This window comes from Notolabrus celidotus, chromosome 3, assembly GCF_009762535.1.
Source record: "Notolabrus celidotus isolate fNotCel1 chromosome 3, fNotCel1.pri, whole genome shotgun sequence".
Taxonomy (NCBI): Eukaryota; Metazoa; Chordata; class Actinopteri; order Labriformes; family Labridae; genus Notolabrus; species Notolabrus celidotus.
The window spans coordinates 36,071,657-36,083,795 of NC_048274.1; the positions used below are offsets into that span (position 1 = coordinate 36,071,657).

The window sequence follows — 12,139 nt, forward strand, 5'->3', positions numbered from 1 at the left end:
ACACCAAAATGCCTGATGTATCAAATGATACAAATTAAAACTCATATATGAAAATTGCTATTTAATTTTTTTTTGTTATTATTTGTCAGAAGGTCCAATAAACACTCCGTTGTCAAAGAATTCAAATTTTCTGGCTATTACTTGATGGTTCAGGCTTTACAGGGTTAATTCAACTCTAAATATGTTCACAAATGCAACTCTTTATTCTGACCACCAGCATCAGCTGTACTCTGCTGCCCTCTGGTGTCAAACTTTAAAAGTGACATCAAGGACGGAGAAGTGTTGGACCTTCATGTTCATAAGCTTCAGGTTTTAAAAACATGGTGCATTTTTTAAGAAAGGTTGTTTTTTTTTTTTTACTTTTTCCACAATTCTCTGTTTTAATTCATCTGAAAACCATTCTCTAAAATGTTGATGGAAAACATGTCACAAATAGTAAATGCAAAGATTGGTAGCCTATTTGTTGTTTCTTTGTATTTATAGCTAAGGTTACTGTTATTATATTTTTATTTTATTTCTTATTGTAGTTCTTATTCTTATTCTTATGCCTTGTACAAAGAGAGCACAGTTTACTAAAGTCAAATTCCTTGTGTGTTCAAGCATACTTGGCGAATAAAGCTGATTCTGATTCTGATTCTGATTCTGATTTAAAAGTAGACACAAGAAAAGAAGCATTGCAAGTAGGTAACAAATATCAAACTTTATTTTTTCCACTGTAGCTATAAGAAAGGCAGTGCTGGTTATAAGGAGGAAAAAAAACACAACAAACGTGATGTTTGGACATCAGAAAATAAAACACACCAGCGTTATGCTTTGACATGACTATACAAGCTTAAGGAACGCAGAAAGAACACAAGTGCTGTTCGTTGTTTCACAGTGTGTCTGTGGGTTTGTAAAGGCCAATGAGAAATCAAACTCATTAACAAAGGCTGACATACTCTCTTCCACAATGAGGAGAGCTACAGTGTGAGAAGATTTACAACATGACAGTAATCGCAGCTAATAGCTAACAGAGCTTTAGTAAAGATGATCTTTCCATGAGGCGGTCTCTAGAGTGGTGTGAGCAATATTTGGTCCACTTATTTGAAGGGCAGCATCAAAATAAATCCAGTATCTATGAACAAATACTCCTTTATTCAGAAGTACTTATTTGATGTAAAATGCAGTAAACATAATGAATAAACACTGCAGTGGTCTCTGCTGAGAAATAAAAGGCATCATGTGTTGCTTATTTTTGTGAGCAGCACAAAAAAAGAAGAGAGAAATTGAGAAACTGATCCAGGCATGTCTTGGTAAACTTCATACTAACTATCTGCTAACTCTTTTTCTTGTATTTGAAAAAAAAAAAAAAAGAAATAAAGTGACGATAAAATCCTTTCGACGCATCATTATGTGGACGTCGCAGCAGTGTGTGATCAGTTTTAGACTCCTCTCTACATGAGAACTGACTGTTTCTGTTTCTGAACCTGGCTTGAGCTGCTTTAACTTGTGCTTGGTAGCTTAACAGAGCCAGCAAAAGACTGCTGTATCAAACTGTGTTTACTGCAGCAGAGGAATGTAGAAACAAACTATCTGTTCTTGTGTATACAGGTGTACAGCAGTCTACACATGCAGTATAAACACATGTGAATTACAGCATGTATGAAACGAAGCGCTATGATGTAATCAGTGAGGTATATTCTTGATGCGCAAAAATCACAGTCAACGCTCGGCTTGCTGGTTATAATTTCTTCATCTGCTCTTTAATCTCTGTTCCGCCTCCTTCCTCCCACTCCTCCCCCCTCTTCCTCTCTCTAAAACACTCCAGGAATCAGCCGGTAAGACACAGCATCTGTGTACCGTTTCCAGTCCTTCCCGTACTTGCTGCTGCAGCGGTGCTCATCGCGCATGCAGCGGTGGACCAGCAGGATGGTCATGTAAACGATGTAGAAGTACGGCAGAATGTGTCCGAAGCCACAGGCGGCGCAGTACGCCAGAGAGCCCATCAGGTCCCCGGTGTAGTTGAAGTGCCGAGCCACGCCCCAGAACCCGGAGGTCATGAGTTTGCTGTGGTGAGTGCCTCCGTCAGCAGAGCTGTACGAACACTCGATGTAGGTTGGCTTTCGGCCCCAGATGGAGCAGGCGCCTTCGGTGCGTCTGAACAGATCCTTCTGGTGGTTGGTGGAGCGGAAGACGTAGTAACCAACGAGGCCGAGCAACAGGACAGCCAGGGCGTGCATGTCTGAGAGCTGGACTGGATGGTACACCAGGTACAGACCCTATAGAGACAAAATGTACACTCTTACTGTTTAGACATCTGGAGGAATCACTTCAGTGTTTTTGTTACAGAGTGGCAAACACAAGCACACACATCTCTGAAGTTAGATTTGTTTGAGGGGGCACTTCATGGATAGGATAGCTGAAGGGAGACAGGAAATGGATGATGAGTGTTTTATTTAGGCATGCATGTTTCTTTTCCCTTTGAGATAATTCTGCTTTTAAAGACACCACTCTAATTACACATAAAAAACAGCTATACAAAAGTTTCTCATGATATCTTATGTTTTATAATCAGAAAGTATTTACACAAGAGTCCTCTAAGAACAAATAAAGACAATTTATTTCCAATTTTTTTTGCAATTACTAAACACAGGAGAAAGAGAGAGGGGGGGACTACATGCAGTGACAGCCAAGCATTATAATGCAAACTGGTCAGCTGCAGCAAAGTTAAGACCTCTGTGCATGATGTGCATGCTGTACCAAGTGAGCCACCAAGGTGTCCATGTAATTTTTACCTGCAGTGTGTAGAGGTACGGCAGCCAGACGCAGTCCCCCCAGCCCAGATACCATCCAAAGTGGTCGTGGCAGATGTCGATTGTCTTCAGGTACCACGCCTCATTCCAGAAGAAGTCCAACACATAAATAGCCTACAAGAAAACACAAAAAGACCAAAGTTGCTGTTATTACTATGATTCAATACATTTTACTTCACATGAACTCTGGATGATGGACATATGGTCTGAGACTTAGCTTTAAAGTTAGGACCTTAAACTTAAAGCTGCTGTGAGGAACTTTTGTTTTGTATTGATTCTGGCGCCCCCTTGTGGACAAAGTGATACCTCTTATCTCTTGTACTGTACATGCAAAAGTAGTGTTTTCAACAAAAGCCTCATCCTGTTGTGCTCAACAGTCAACTTTATCAGGCAATGTGATTATTTACCATGAAAACAGTCAAATAAAGGCTCTTTCTGAAGCAAGATGTCCATCATCTGGTCTGACACCTACCCCCCCAGGGCGGTTTCAGGCATTAAACATTGCAACAGAGAAGGTGCCAGTGTTGCTGCTGATGGACTTGTTTGCTATTGAAGGTTATAAAGAGGCATCGGTATCATTTTCAGTCTGTTTCTCAGCCAGTTCAAAACTCCTCACAGGGCCTTTAATAAAGTCAAAGAAGGATGAAAATGTATCTTTAATGGCTCGGTTTCTGCTATGTCTGTTTTTCCTGTTTGATTCAGTTACTAATGATTCAGATACTTCAGATAAGTACACAAAAGTAATAAACAACATTGCCTCCTTCAAAATAAAATAAAAGGCCAGCTTTAGAAAAGTAGTTGGGCAACAGAAATGAAAGACTTTCAACACCTGAATTATAAAACAAAACATACATAAATACTATTCCACTTCAAAGTGTCAGTGCCATATATTTCAGCTAAGTTCAGCACATCCAATTAAGATATACCAGTCAGCACAAACAGGCAGAAACTTAAAGTCTGCTTATGAATTCTCACGCTTTGTGTATGCTCCAGCCTGGTAAACAGAGGACGGTACCGTCAGCAGTGAGTTGACTCAATAAAATAGAGTGCACAGGTTGTCCTGTTGGAAGGTCAGACATGTTGCAGCTGGAGATTATATTGCATGTTTACTGAGCTAGGGAGGATCCTTACTTGTCAAAATATACCATCAGGTTTTAGTCAAAGTGGCAGAGCTCAAGAGAAGACTACTTTAAGTGAGGGAACAATAATATTAAATGTTACTATTTAAAGAAGCAAAGTCACAATGAGAAGCTAAAGAAAGTTACATTCAGCTTATGTGAGGAGTTTTTAGCTGACTATTAAAAAGACTGAAATTAAAACTGATGTTATAAGAGCAACAAAACAAACCACACCACCAGAGAGAAGATTAGTTATCTCTTTGCAGTTACTTCCTGTGACCTTCACTCCTGCTGTGAGGTAGGTGTTAGACAAGGTAACAGCACAATACTGTTAAAAAGGACAAGATCAGCAACAACATACATCACCTATGTCCACAGGGGGTGTCCAAATCAACACAACCTGAAAGCTTCTCCCAGAAACTTTACATACAGAAGAGCTGTTTATTTTTCCTTCAGATATCTTATTCTCCATGAGAATGGACCACATATTTTCAAAGTTACCAAACAAATGTTAATTAAAGCCATCCTAGGAGGAGAGGAGTCTGCATACAGAGATGAAGTCCAGAAGATACCAGCATGTAGTTCAGTGAACAACCTGTCACTGAACACCTTAAAAACAAACAAAATCATCCTGGACTCCAGAAAACACAGACCGGACCTGCGGACTCCTGGACTCCCCGAGGATGCTCAAGAAGTGCAACATGGAGGAAGAACTGCTGGTGACTGTTTGCTGCTCCTCTATTGAGGGCCTGCTGGTGAACTGCATCACAGTGTGGTACACCAGCTGCACTGACTTAGACAGGAGAGGGCTTCAGAGAGTTATAAACAGAAGATGATAGTCTGAACCCTCTCCTCCCTGAGGGACGTGTACCACTCCTGCTGCCTGGCAGAGCAAAAAACATTGCACAGGACTACTCACACCCTGGAGTCTACCTCTGGACCTGTTTGTCTCTGGTAGGAGCTTCAGAACCATCGGAGCAAGGGCAGTTTCCCACCCAGAGCCATGACTGAACTCAAACATGCACTGACCCCTCCACCCTGTCACATACACACAGACACAGCCCCTCTTTCCTCTTGTGCAATCATTTCTTCCAGCAGTGCAATACATTCAACTTCTAAAAGTGCAATGCATTGTGCAATATAGATGTTTTTCTCAATCTCAATGTGCATCATACATCACCTGCAGAGAAATACTCCATTTTCAAACTGGGCAATACCCACTGCTCTTATCTCTTACTTCAATGCATGTTGTTTTTATCTGTGGATGCCTGGTTGTTTGTGTCCTCACTGTATAATGACAATACAGCCTTTCTATTCTTTTTTCTATTCTGCCATCACCTTACCTGCAGCACGTTGACCAGGATCATGGAGTTGGTGACGTGGCCGTAGAGTTCCTGTTGTTTGGCCATGTAGGACAGGTTGATAAGAGTCCAGGCTATGATGCCGGGTCTGCCATTGAAGAAAAGCTTGAAGTCGAACCACTCACCGATGCGAGGGTTGAACTCGATGCCCATCATGTAGTTGTAGAAGACGTTCCCGGTGAACTTGCTGCAGAATGACAGATAGTGGAAAAAAACAAGTCATTTTTTAAAAAACCCCAGTGCATATCCAGGCTCCTGTGTTCTCTATAGAAAACTTCTCTGCTGTGTAAGACCACAACCAGTACTCACCAGTCTTCAGAGTTGGTTGGGAAGTAGTGGGCTTTCACGAAGGCAAAGGAGGCCACAGCGTAGCCCAGTATGTTAGTACACCACATCAGGGGGATCCAGTTGTCGAAGATGATGGTGGGAGAGAACCAGTGGAAATACTGGGCATTGGCAAACCACAGAGCGTGAGTGATCAGCCAGCACTGCAGCCCGTTGATCTCGTACTTATTAATCAAACCTACAGCAGTGAAGGAGGAAACAACACCAGAAGTGAGACACCATGTTGTATTAAAGTTGTTTAGAAATATGAATCAGTTGTTTTGGAATACATTTCTTGCTGTATATTACCTGCAGGAGTTCGTGCTCCATCTTGCACTCCACCAACATAACCAGGAATGAATTTATGAGTGATATCAGGAACACACATGTAGAGGAACACCTGAGGGACAACAGAAACTATTACTTGCTGACATTTCCCAAAATGAGGACTGCCCTCTAAAAGTCACAGATCTGAATTGGAAGTGGAGGAACACCCTGGGTAAACCTGATTTTTGTGAGTTGTATCACTTTGCTTCTGTTTTTGGGGACATCATTCACAGAAGCAACAGGAAAGAAGGCTGTGAACTTTACAAACTGAGGCTAAGAAGGATTTTTTCAAAATCCATGATTCATGTGGTTATAACTAAGAGTCTTATCTATTATAAATGTTCAGTGTTCCTCTGTTCCTCTTCATTGTATACAAAATGTTCAGGGGAGCTGAAAGCTAAGCTGGTGGTGGCTTTTAATAGGTGCACTGCTTGTCTTTAGGTTGATTTTTTTCTGGTTATTACATTGAATAAAATGTAATTATCCAACAAAAGCTGGTCCACTCTAACATAAACAGATCTGTCAACTTGGATCAGGAGTGATACTGAATAAATCTGTTTCAAATATAAGATCTGTGTCTCTCTGACGCTCCTTGTCCTGGATTTGGAAGCTGAGAGGTGAGCTGTTACAATTTAAGCATGTTACTTAGTACTCAGGTGTCAGAAGACTAAAATGTTGTATCTGGTTGAACAATATAGGTAGAAGTGACAGCAATATGACTTGAAACTTTTGTAAAGTTGACAGCTGGAAATGTTTTAAAGGGGACATATCACGCTTTTTTCATCAATATATATTGGTCTAAGAGGTCCCCAAAACATGTCTTTAAAGTTTATGCTCAAAAAAACACTTTGAAATCAGATTTTGGCATGCCTGAAAAACCCTCTTCTTCATTCCTCATCAGAACACTCTGTTTTCCCTCTGACCACGCCCCCTCAGGAAGTGGATGTGCCTCGGCTCTCCAGCACGTTGATCTAATGTTTACATGTTGGCTGAATATACACGGCTGCTCAGAGATCACGTTACTTCAACCCTCTGAATCTGATCCTGACGGAGAGGCGCCTGTAGCAGGACCTTTCTGAAGGATTGGTCACAGATTTAGTGTTTCTTGTTGTTTTATTTATCAGTATGTAGACGTGTGTCTTGGTACACAGCTACGAACATGTAGCTATGTGGCTATGCTAACTAGCACTAGCACTTATCCATGATAAATAAAAATCATCCACTAGATCTTCAAATCTGCAGACGTGGGGAGTAAAACCGACCTCTGCCAGAAAGGCAGCAGGACCTTTTATGAAGGATTGGTCACAGATTCTGTGTTTCTTGTTGTTTTATTTGTCAGTATGTCGACGTGTGTCTTGGTACACAGCTACAGCTACAGCTACAGCTACAGCTACGAACATGTAGCTATGTGGCTATGCTAATTAGCACTAGCACTTATCCATGACAAATAAAAATCATCCACTAGATCTTCAAATCTGCAGACGTGGGGAGTAAAACCGGCCTTTGTGTTTATTAAGACAGCCTACAACTAGCATGCCTCCCTCCTAAGCTCCTTGTTAGCACACATTTGTGCAGGTAATGAAAAACGGGGGAGGGATTCAGTATTATTTTATACAGTCTATGGGCTGAACAAGTAGACATGCCAGGGACACATATTTCAGGTAAAGAACCATTAAAAAGTCAATTTTGCATGATATGTCACCTTTAATGCTAGGGACTGAAGGGGGCTCATCAAGACTTCTGTAGGCTGAGGTTTAAGGTGCCATGATATTGAAAGTAAAAAAAAAAAGGACCACTCATTGAGCTTTGTACTGAACAGTAACATTTGATTAAACTGACAAAATCCTGAGTCGTGTATATGCTTTCCTATTTGTCGTAACGCAAATGTTTCATTGCTACAGTCTCGCAACCGTGGACCTTTTCTGCCAGTTCTTTAGCTTCACTGTAACACTCCTCATTCTTACCTGGAAGGCCACCCAGATGGCATATATCTTTGCAGCTGTCCAGGTGAAGGAGGGCGACCGAGCCCAGATGGAGAGCAGCGAGGTCTCACCTCGGTACAGATCAAAGAGGGGCTGGCTGACGGAGCACTGGTACTGATCACAGGCCATCACAAAGTAGAAGACGATGAAAGGAGCAAAGCAGAGCAGGCCGATCACACTGATCAGGGAAAACCAGTCCACCTCCCTGAAACAGAGTCAGATATACAAACAGGTACAGGATGAGGACAGCCCAACATGACAGCTGGTACACGATGAGATTTGCATTTCAAGGAAAAATGTGAGGAATTATTTTTGGATTTACACGTGCAAATTTAAAACAGAATTAGATTTTTCAAATGTCTCTACAGCTCTCAAACTCACATACAAAGCTTGAAAAGTTTAATGTTGATATATATGTTTCACGGCGAACTTTGCCCCTTCCCTCTTGTCTCAATTCACCTTTACAACCCTTTAAGTAGCTTACCGTGTGCAGAGAAAAGCTCAACTTTATTTAAATGTGTTGCAGATATCAGTGTATTGAGCTTCACATTGTACTGTGCCTGAATGCATCTTGTGTTAGCACAACCTTAGTGCTCAGACTAGCTGCTCTGTTAACATGTTTGTGTGCATGAGAAGAATCTTGTCAGCAGGATGTGTAACATAACTCTGACACTGGACCATTTAGACGTCCCATGAGCTGCCTGCTGAAAACCAGCCTGTTCATCAAGTTTACAAATCCCACCTCACATACACCGTCTCTATGTGTGGGTCTGTATAATAACACTGTATTCAATTGTGTTGTATTGAGTGTCTATTGCTGCACTAAGGCAATTTGATTTCAATCATACTAGGACACCAATAATTTCAGACACTGCACATCAACAGGCTGACAGTCTCTGTGTTAACCATACTAACTGTTGAGGGTGATAAACATCTAAAGGGATTATTCATTTCATCACAACATATAGGTAAGATACAGAGGAATACATAGTACACTGTGCAATGCAAACGTTTTACAGCAAAAAGCCATCCTCCAATGGAATCAATCATTTTAGGCATTATTATATTAAATATGTGATCTGACAGCTCAGAATAGGGAAGGCCTTTATTTATCTCCATACACACACTGCTCTGCTCAACAGATCAAAGCTGCTGAGCAACCTCATTGACTGTTTTTTAGAATAATTACATTCTTGCTCTGGTTTAATCCAAATTTTTCAAGGGTTTAATGCCTTTTTTCACAGGCTTACATTTAAAACTGTATTGATTGAATACGTTTTGTAAAAGTTTAACTTTTATTTCAAAAAGAGTGTTTGTACAGGTTTCACATGCACAAACAGTGTGGGTGTGGGAGTGGTGTTAGATGTCACAGGTGTGTCCTGCATGCTACTGGATATCTGTTTTCCTTGGGATCAATTATCAGTCAACCATTACTGCAAACAGAGCGGGTCTCTAAACTTCTAAATCTAAAGTTTGAATTGACAACAACAGTAAAGATGAATCACATCTACAGTAACTTTGAACAAAGACATTTCCTCTATTGCTTTTTATATATTTACACACATTTTTTGTGTCCAGAATTGTTAAAAAAAAACATTTAAATGCATATTGGAAGTGTCCTTTTAATAACGCCACTATTTCAACCTCATCATGCTACGATCATCAAGCTTCTTTGTCACAGTTTGAATACTCTTATGTGTATTCTCAACCCTGCCTTTCATCAATCAATCAATCAATCAATCAATCAATCAATCAAACAATCAATCAATCAATCAAGCTTTATTTATATAGCACCTTTCATACAAATCAAATGCAACCCAAAGTGCTTTACAGCGATTGAAAACAAGAAAGAAGCAGGAATAAAATAATGGAATAAAGACATATTAAAAACCAAAAATGGATTTTAAAATAGAGACAACAATAAAATGTGTAATTAAAATAAGTTAAAGTGTCAAATTAATATTAAGAATATAAATAGTCCAGATAAATAATTTTAAAGGGTAAGGATAAGAGATGAAAACAAAGTTAGGGCTAAAATGTCAATAAAACTGAGTAGATGAATAAATAAATAAAAATAAAATAAGACTGTTGAAATTAATAAAACAATAAAAAAACAAAATTAAAATCAAAATAGTAGGATAAAGTGAGTAATAAAGTTGTTATACCCTACATAAAAGCCAGACTGAATAAATATGTTTTTAGTTTACATTTAAAAGTCTCAATATCTCCATCAGCTCCTCTCAGATTCTCCGGCAGGCTGTTCCATAGTTTAGGAGTGTCGTGGCTGAAAGCAGCGTAACTGAAAGTTTCTGTTCTCCTCTGAGGAACAGCTAAAAGAGAGGAGCTGGAGGATCTGAGAGGCCTTCCTGGTTTATACACTAAAAGCATCTCTGATATGTAGTCTGGTGCGAGGCCGTGCAGCACCATTTTGTATTAAATGCAGTTTGTTTATTGTGTTCTTTGGAGGACCAGAAAGGAGAGCACTGCAGTAGTCTAACCTGCTGGTTATAAAAGAGAGAAATAGGCAGGTCTGGTACAGGTGATAACAAAATGACCATTAGCCAGCTGTGACATAACATAAGCTCACCATGCTCTGCCCCACTGTGCTGTGTGCTCCTCTGCTTCAGACGTTTTACCGTTGGCACCTTGCTGGGTCCGTCTCCTGGTGGCCTCCATGGCCACTGCACCGTTCATTTCTGCAGAAGAACATTTATCAGGATAAGATCAGATACGCAATAACATGTTGTACTTTGTTTTATGATACAGTGTTCCAATTTAGAGTGTAAAAAACACCCAGTGTAATTCAACACACCCACAGGCAACACATACTGCTGAGAAGTAGATGTTTCTTCTTGATTTTCTGAGATTCTGGTGTCTTTTTGGTGTGCTGGTTTTGAATGTATGAAAGTGAAAGTGTCATTATAGGTCCTGGTTTGGAGCCACAGGCCAAAGAGTTATAACCAGGTAATGAGGCAGCTGTGGGAATTAAAGTGCACGTCCTAGGAGATGTGAGATAACAAACAGGGAGTGGAGGTCATGTTGATAAAGCTGGCATGTAGAAGAGATACTGATGACGTCATATTTATTCAACTCCAGCACTTGTTCTTGCTTATACAGTTATAAAAACAATTCTGTGTGGCTGCAAGTGTGTGCCCTTCTTTGTGTCCCATTGCATACTCTCTCACACACACACACATCTACACTTTTACACACATACACACATGCACACAAGGCCACCTCTGGGGCAAAGGTAAAGGCTAGAGCTACAGTATCCACACTAAAGCTAAACAGAGAACAGAAATGATGACTTGTGTCTCTGTTTTGTGCACATGTGCATATATTACATGTTTTTTTCAGCAGCTCCCCCATACAGATCAACTCTGACAAGAGGGGGGGGGACAATGTTGCATAACGTTAGCAAAACAGACTCATATTAGTAGAGTTTTGAAGCCATGCTGAAAAATATGAAAAACATCATTTGTAGGCTCTTGCACGTGATGTTTTTGTGATGCAAAAATAGCATGCCCCACTTTGAATAACTGTGATAAACCGTGGTGTACTAAGCGGAAGCCTACTTCTCAATTAACATACCGATATTCCTGATATAAGAACCGTTCAAGGGCCTTTTCACCATAAAGTATCCGTGTTAAAGATGCTCATTAGCAGTGTTAGACTCACCTGAGGCACACAAACAGTGAAGCAGAGGTTCTCCTCGTCTTTCCTCCTCAGCCAGGTGCTGCTTATCATATAACAACTGGACTAACCTCCTCACGGTAGAATCTGAGACTCCGCCCATAACGCCATTGCGTATTATAATTCGACCAATGGGATTCATGCAAAGGCGGGCCTGAGGAGAGAACAGATCTCTGATTGGACGACACCACCTGGAGCCACCAGCGCCTGACTGGTTCACCAGTGGATGAATGCTTTCTCTAAAGTAAAAAGAGAACAGGCAACATTATGAAACAGATGTCGTGTTTGTTCTTTATTTTAGTTTTTAAGTAATCTTTTTTTTTTCATGAGGCCTTGTTTCCATTAAGATGACAAAAAATCTTGTATACCATGGAGTCCTGCTCAGACAGCAGAAATACAAAAAACTTAGAATAGTCTAAAGAACAAAGAACTCCAAGCAGACAGTAGATACACTTTAACTTAATCTTACATTTTGTAAAACAATCCTGCATGCTACTCTGGCACCGGCCACAGAGCTTTCTGTTTTTATGCCCCTAAACTGT

At 40.4% G+C, this 12,139-nt stretch overlaps 1 protein-coding gene across 1 annotated transcript; it reads right to left on the reverse strand.

Moving 5' to 3' along the window:
* Positions 1–681: 681 nt before the first annotated feature.
* On the reverse strand, positions 682–11,715 carry dhcr7 (7-dehydrocholesterol reductase). Its single transcript, XM_034680610.1, has 8 exons — positions 11,583–11,715; positions 10,492–10,600; positions 7,887–8,109; positions 5,905–5,995; positions 5,581–5,794; positions 5,254–5,458; positions 2,775–2,906; positions 682–2,258 (listed from the first exon to the last, which is right to left on the reverse strand). Exons 1-8 carry the CDS (start codon positions 11,698–11,700, stop codon positions 1,794–1,796), a joined length of 1,557 nt encoding a protein of 518 aa, XP_034536501.1. The 5' UTR covers positions 11,701–11,715; the 3' UTR covers positions 682–1,793.
* Between the last annotated feature and the right edge of the window lie 424 nt (positions 11,716–12,139).

Bases quoted from the DNA above. Each gene is read 5' to 3' on its own strand.
- dhcr7 (XM_034680610.1), bottom strand. From the start codon at position 11,700: ATGGGCGGAGTCTCAGATTCTACCGTGAGGAGGTTAGTCCAGTTGTTA. The intron at 5,459-5,580 runs GTGAGTACTGGT...GTCATTCTGCAG, and splicing joins CCAACCAACTCTGAAGACTG to CAAGTTCACCGGGAACGTCT. The intron at 2,907-5,253 runs GTAAGGTGATGG...GTTTTCTTGTAG, and splicing joins TCCTGGTCAACGTGCTGCAG to GCTATTTATGTGTTGGACTT.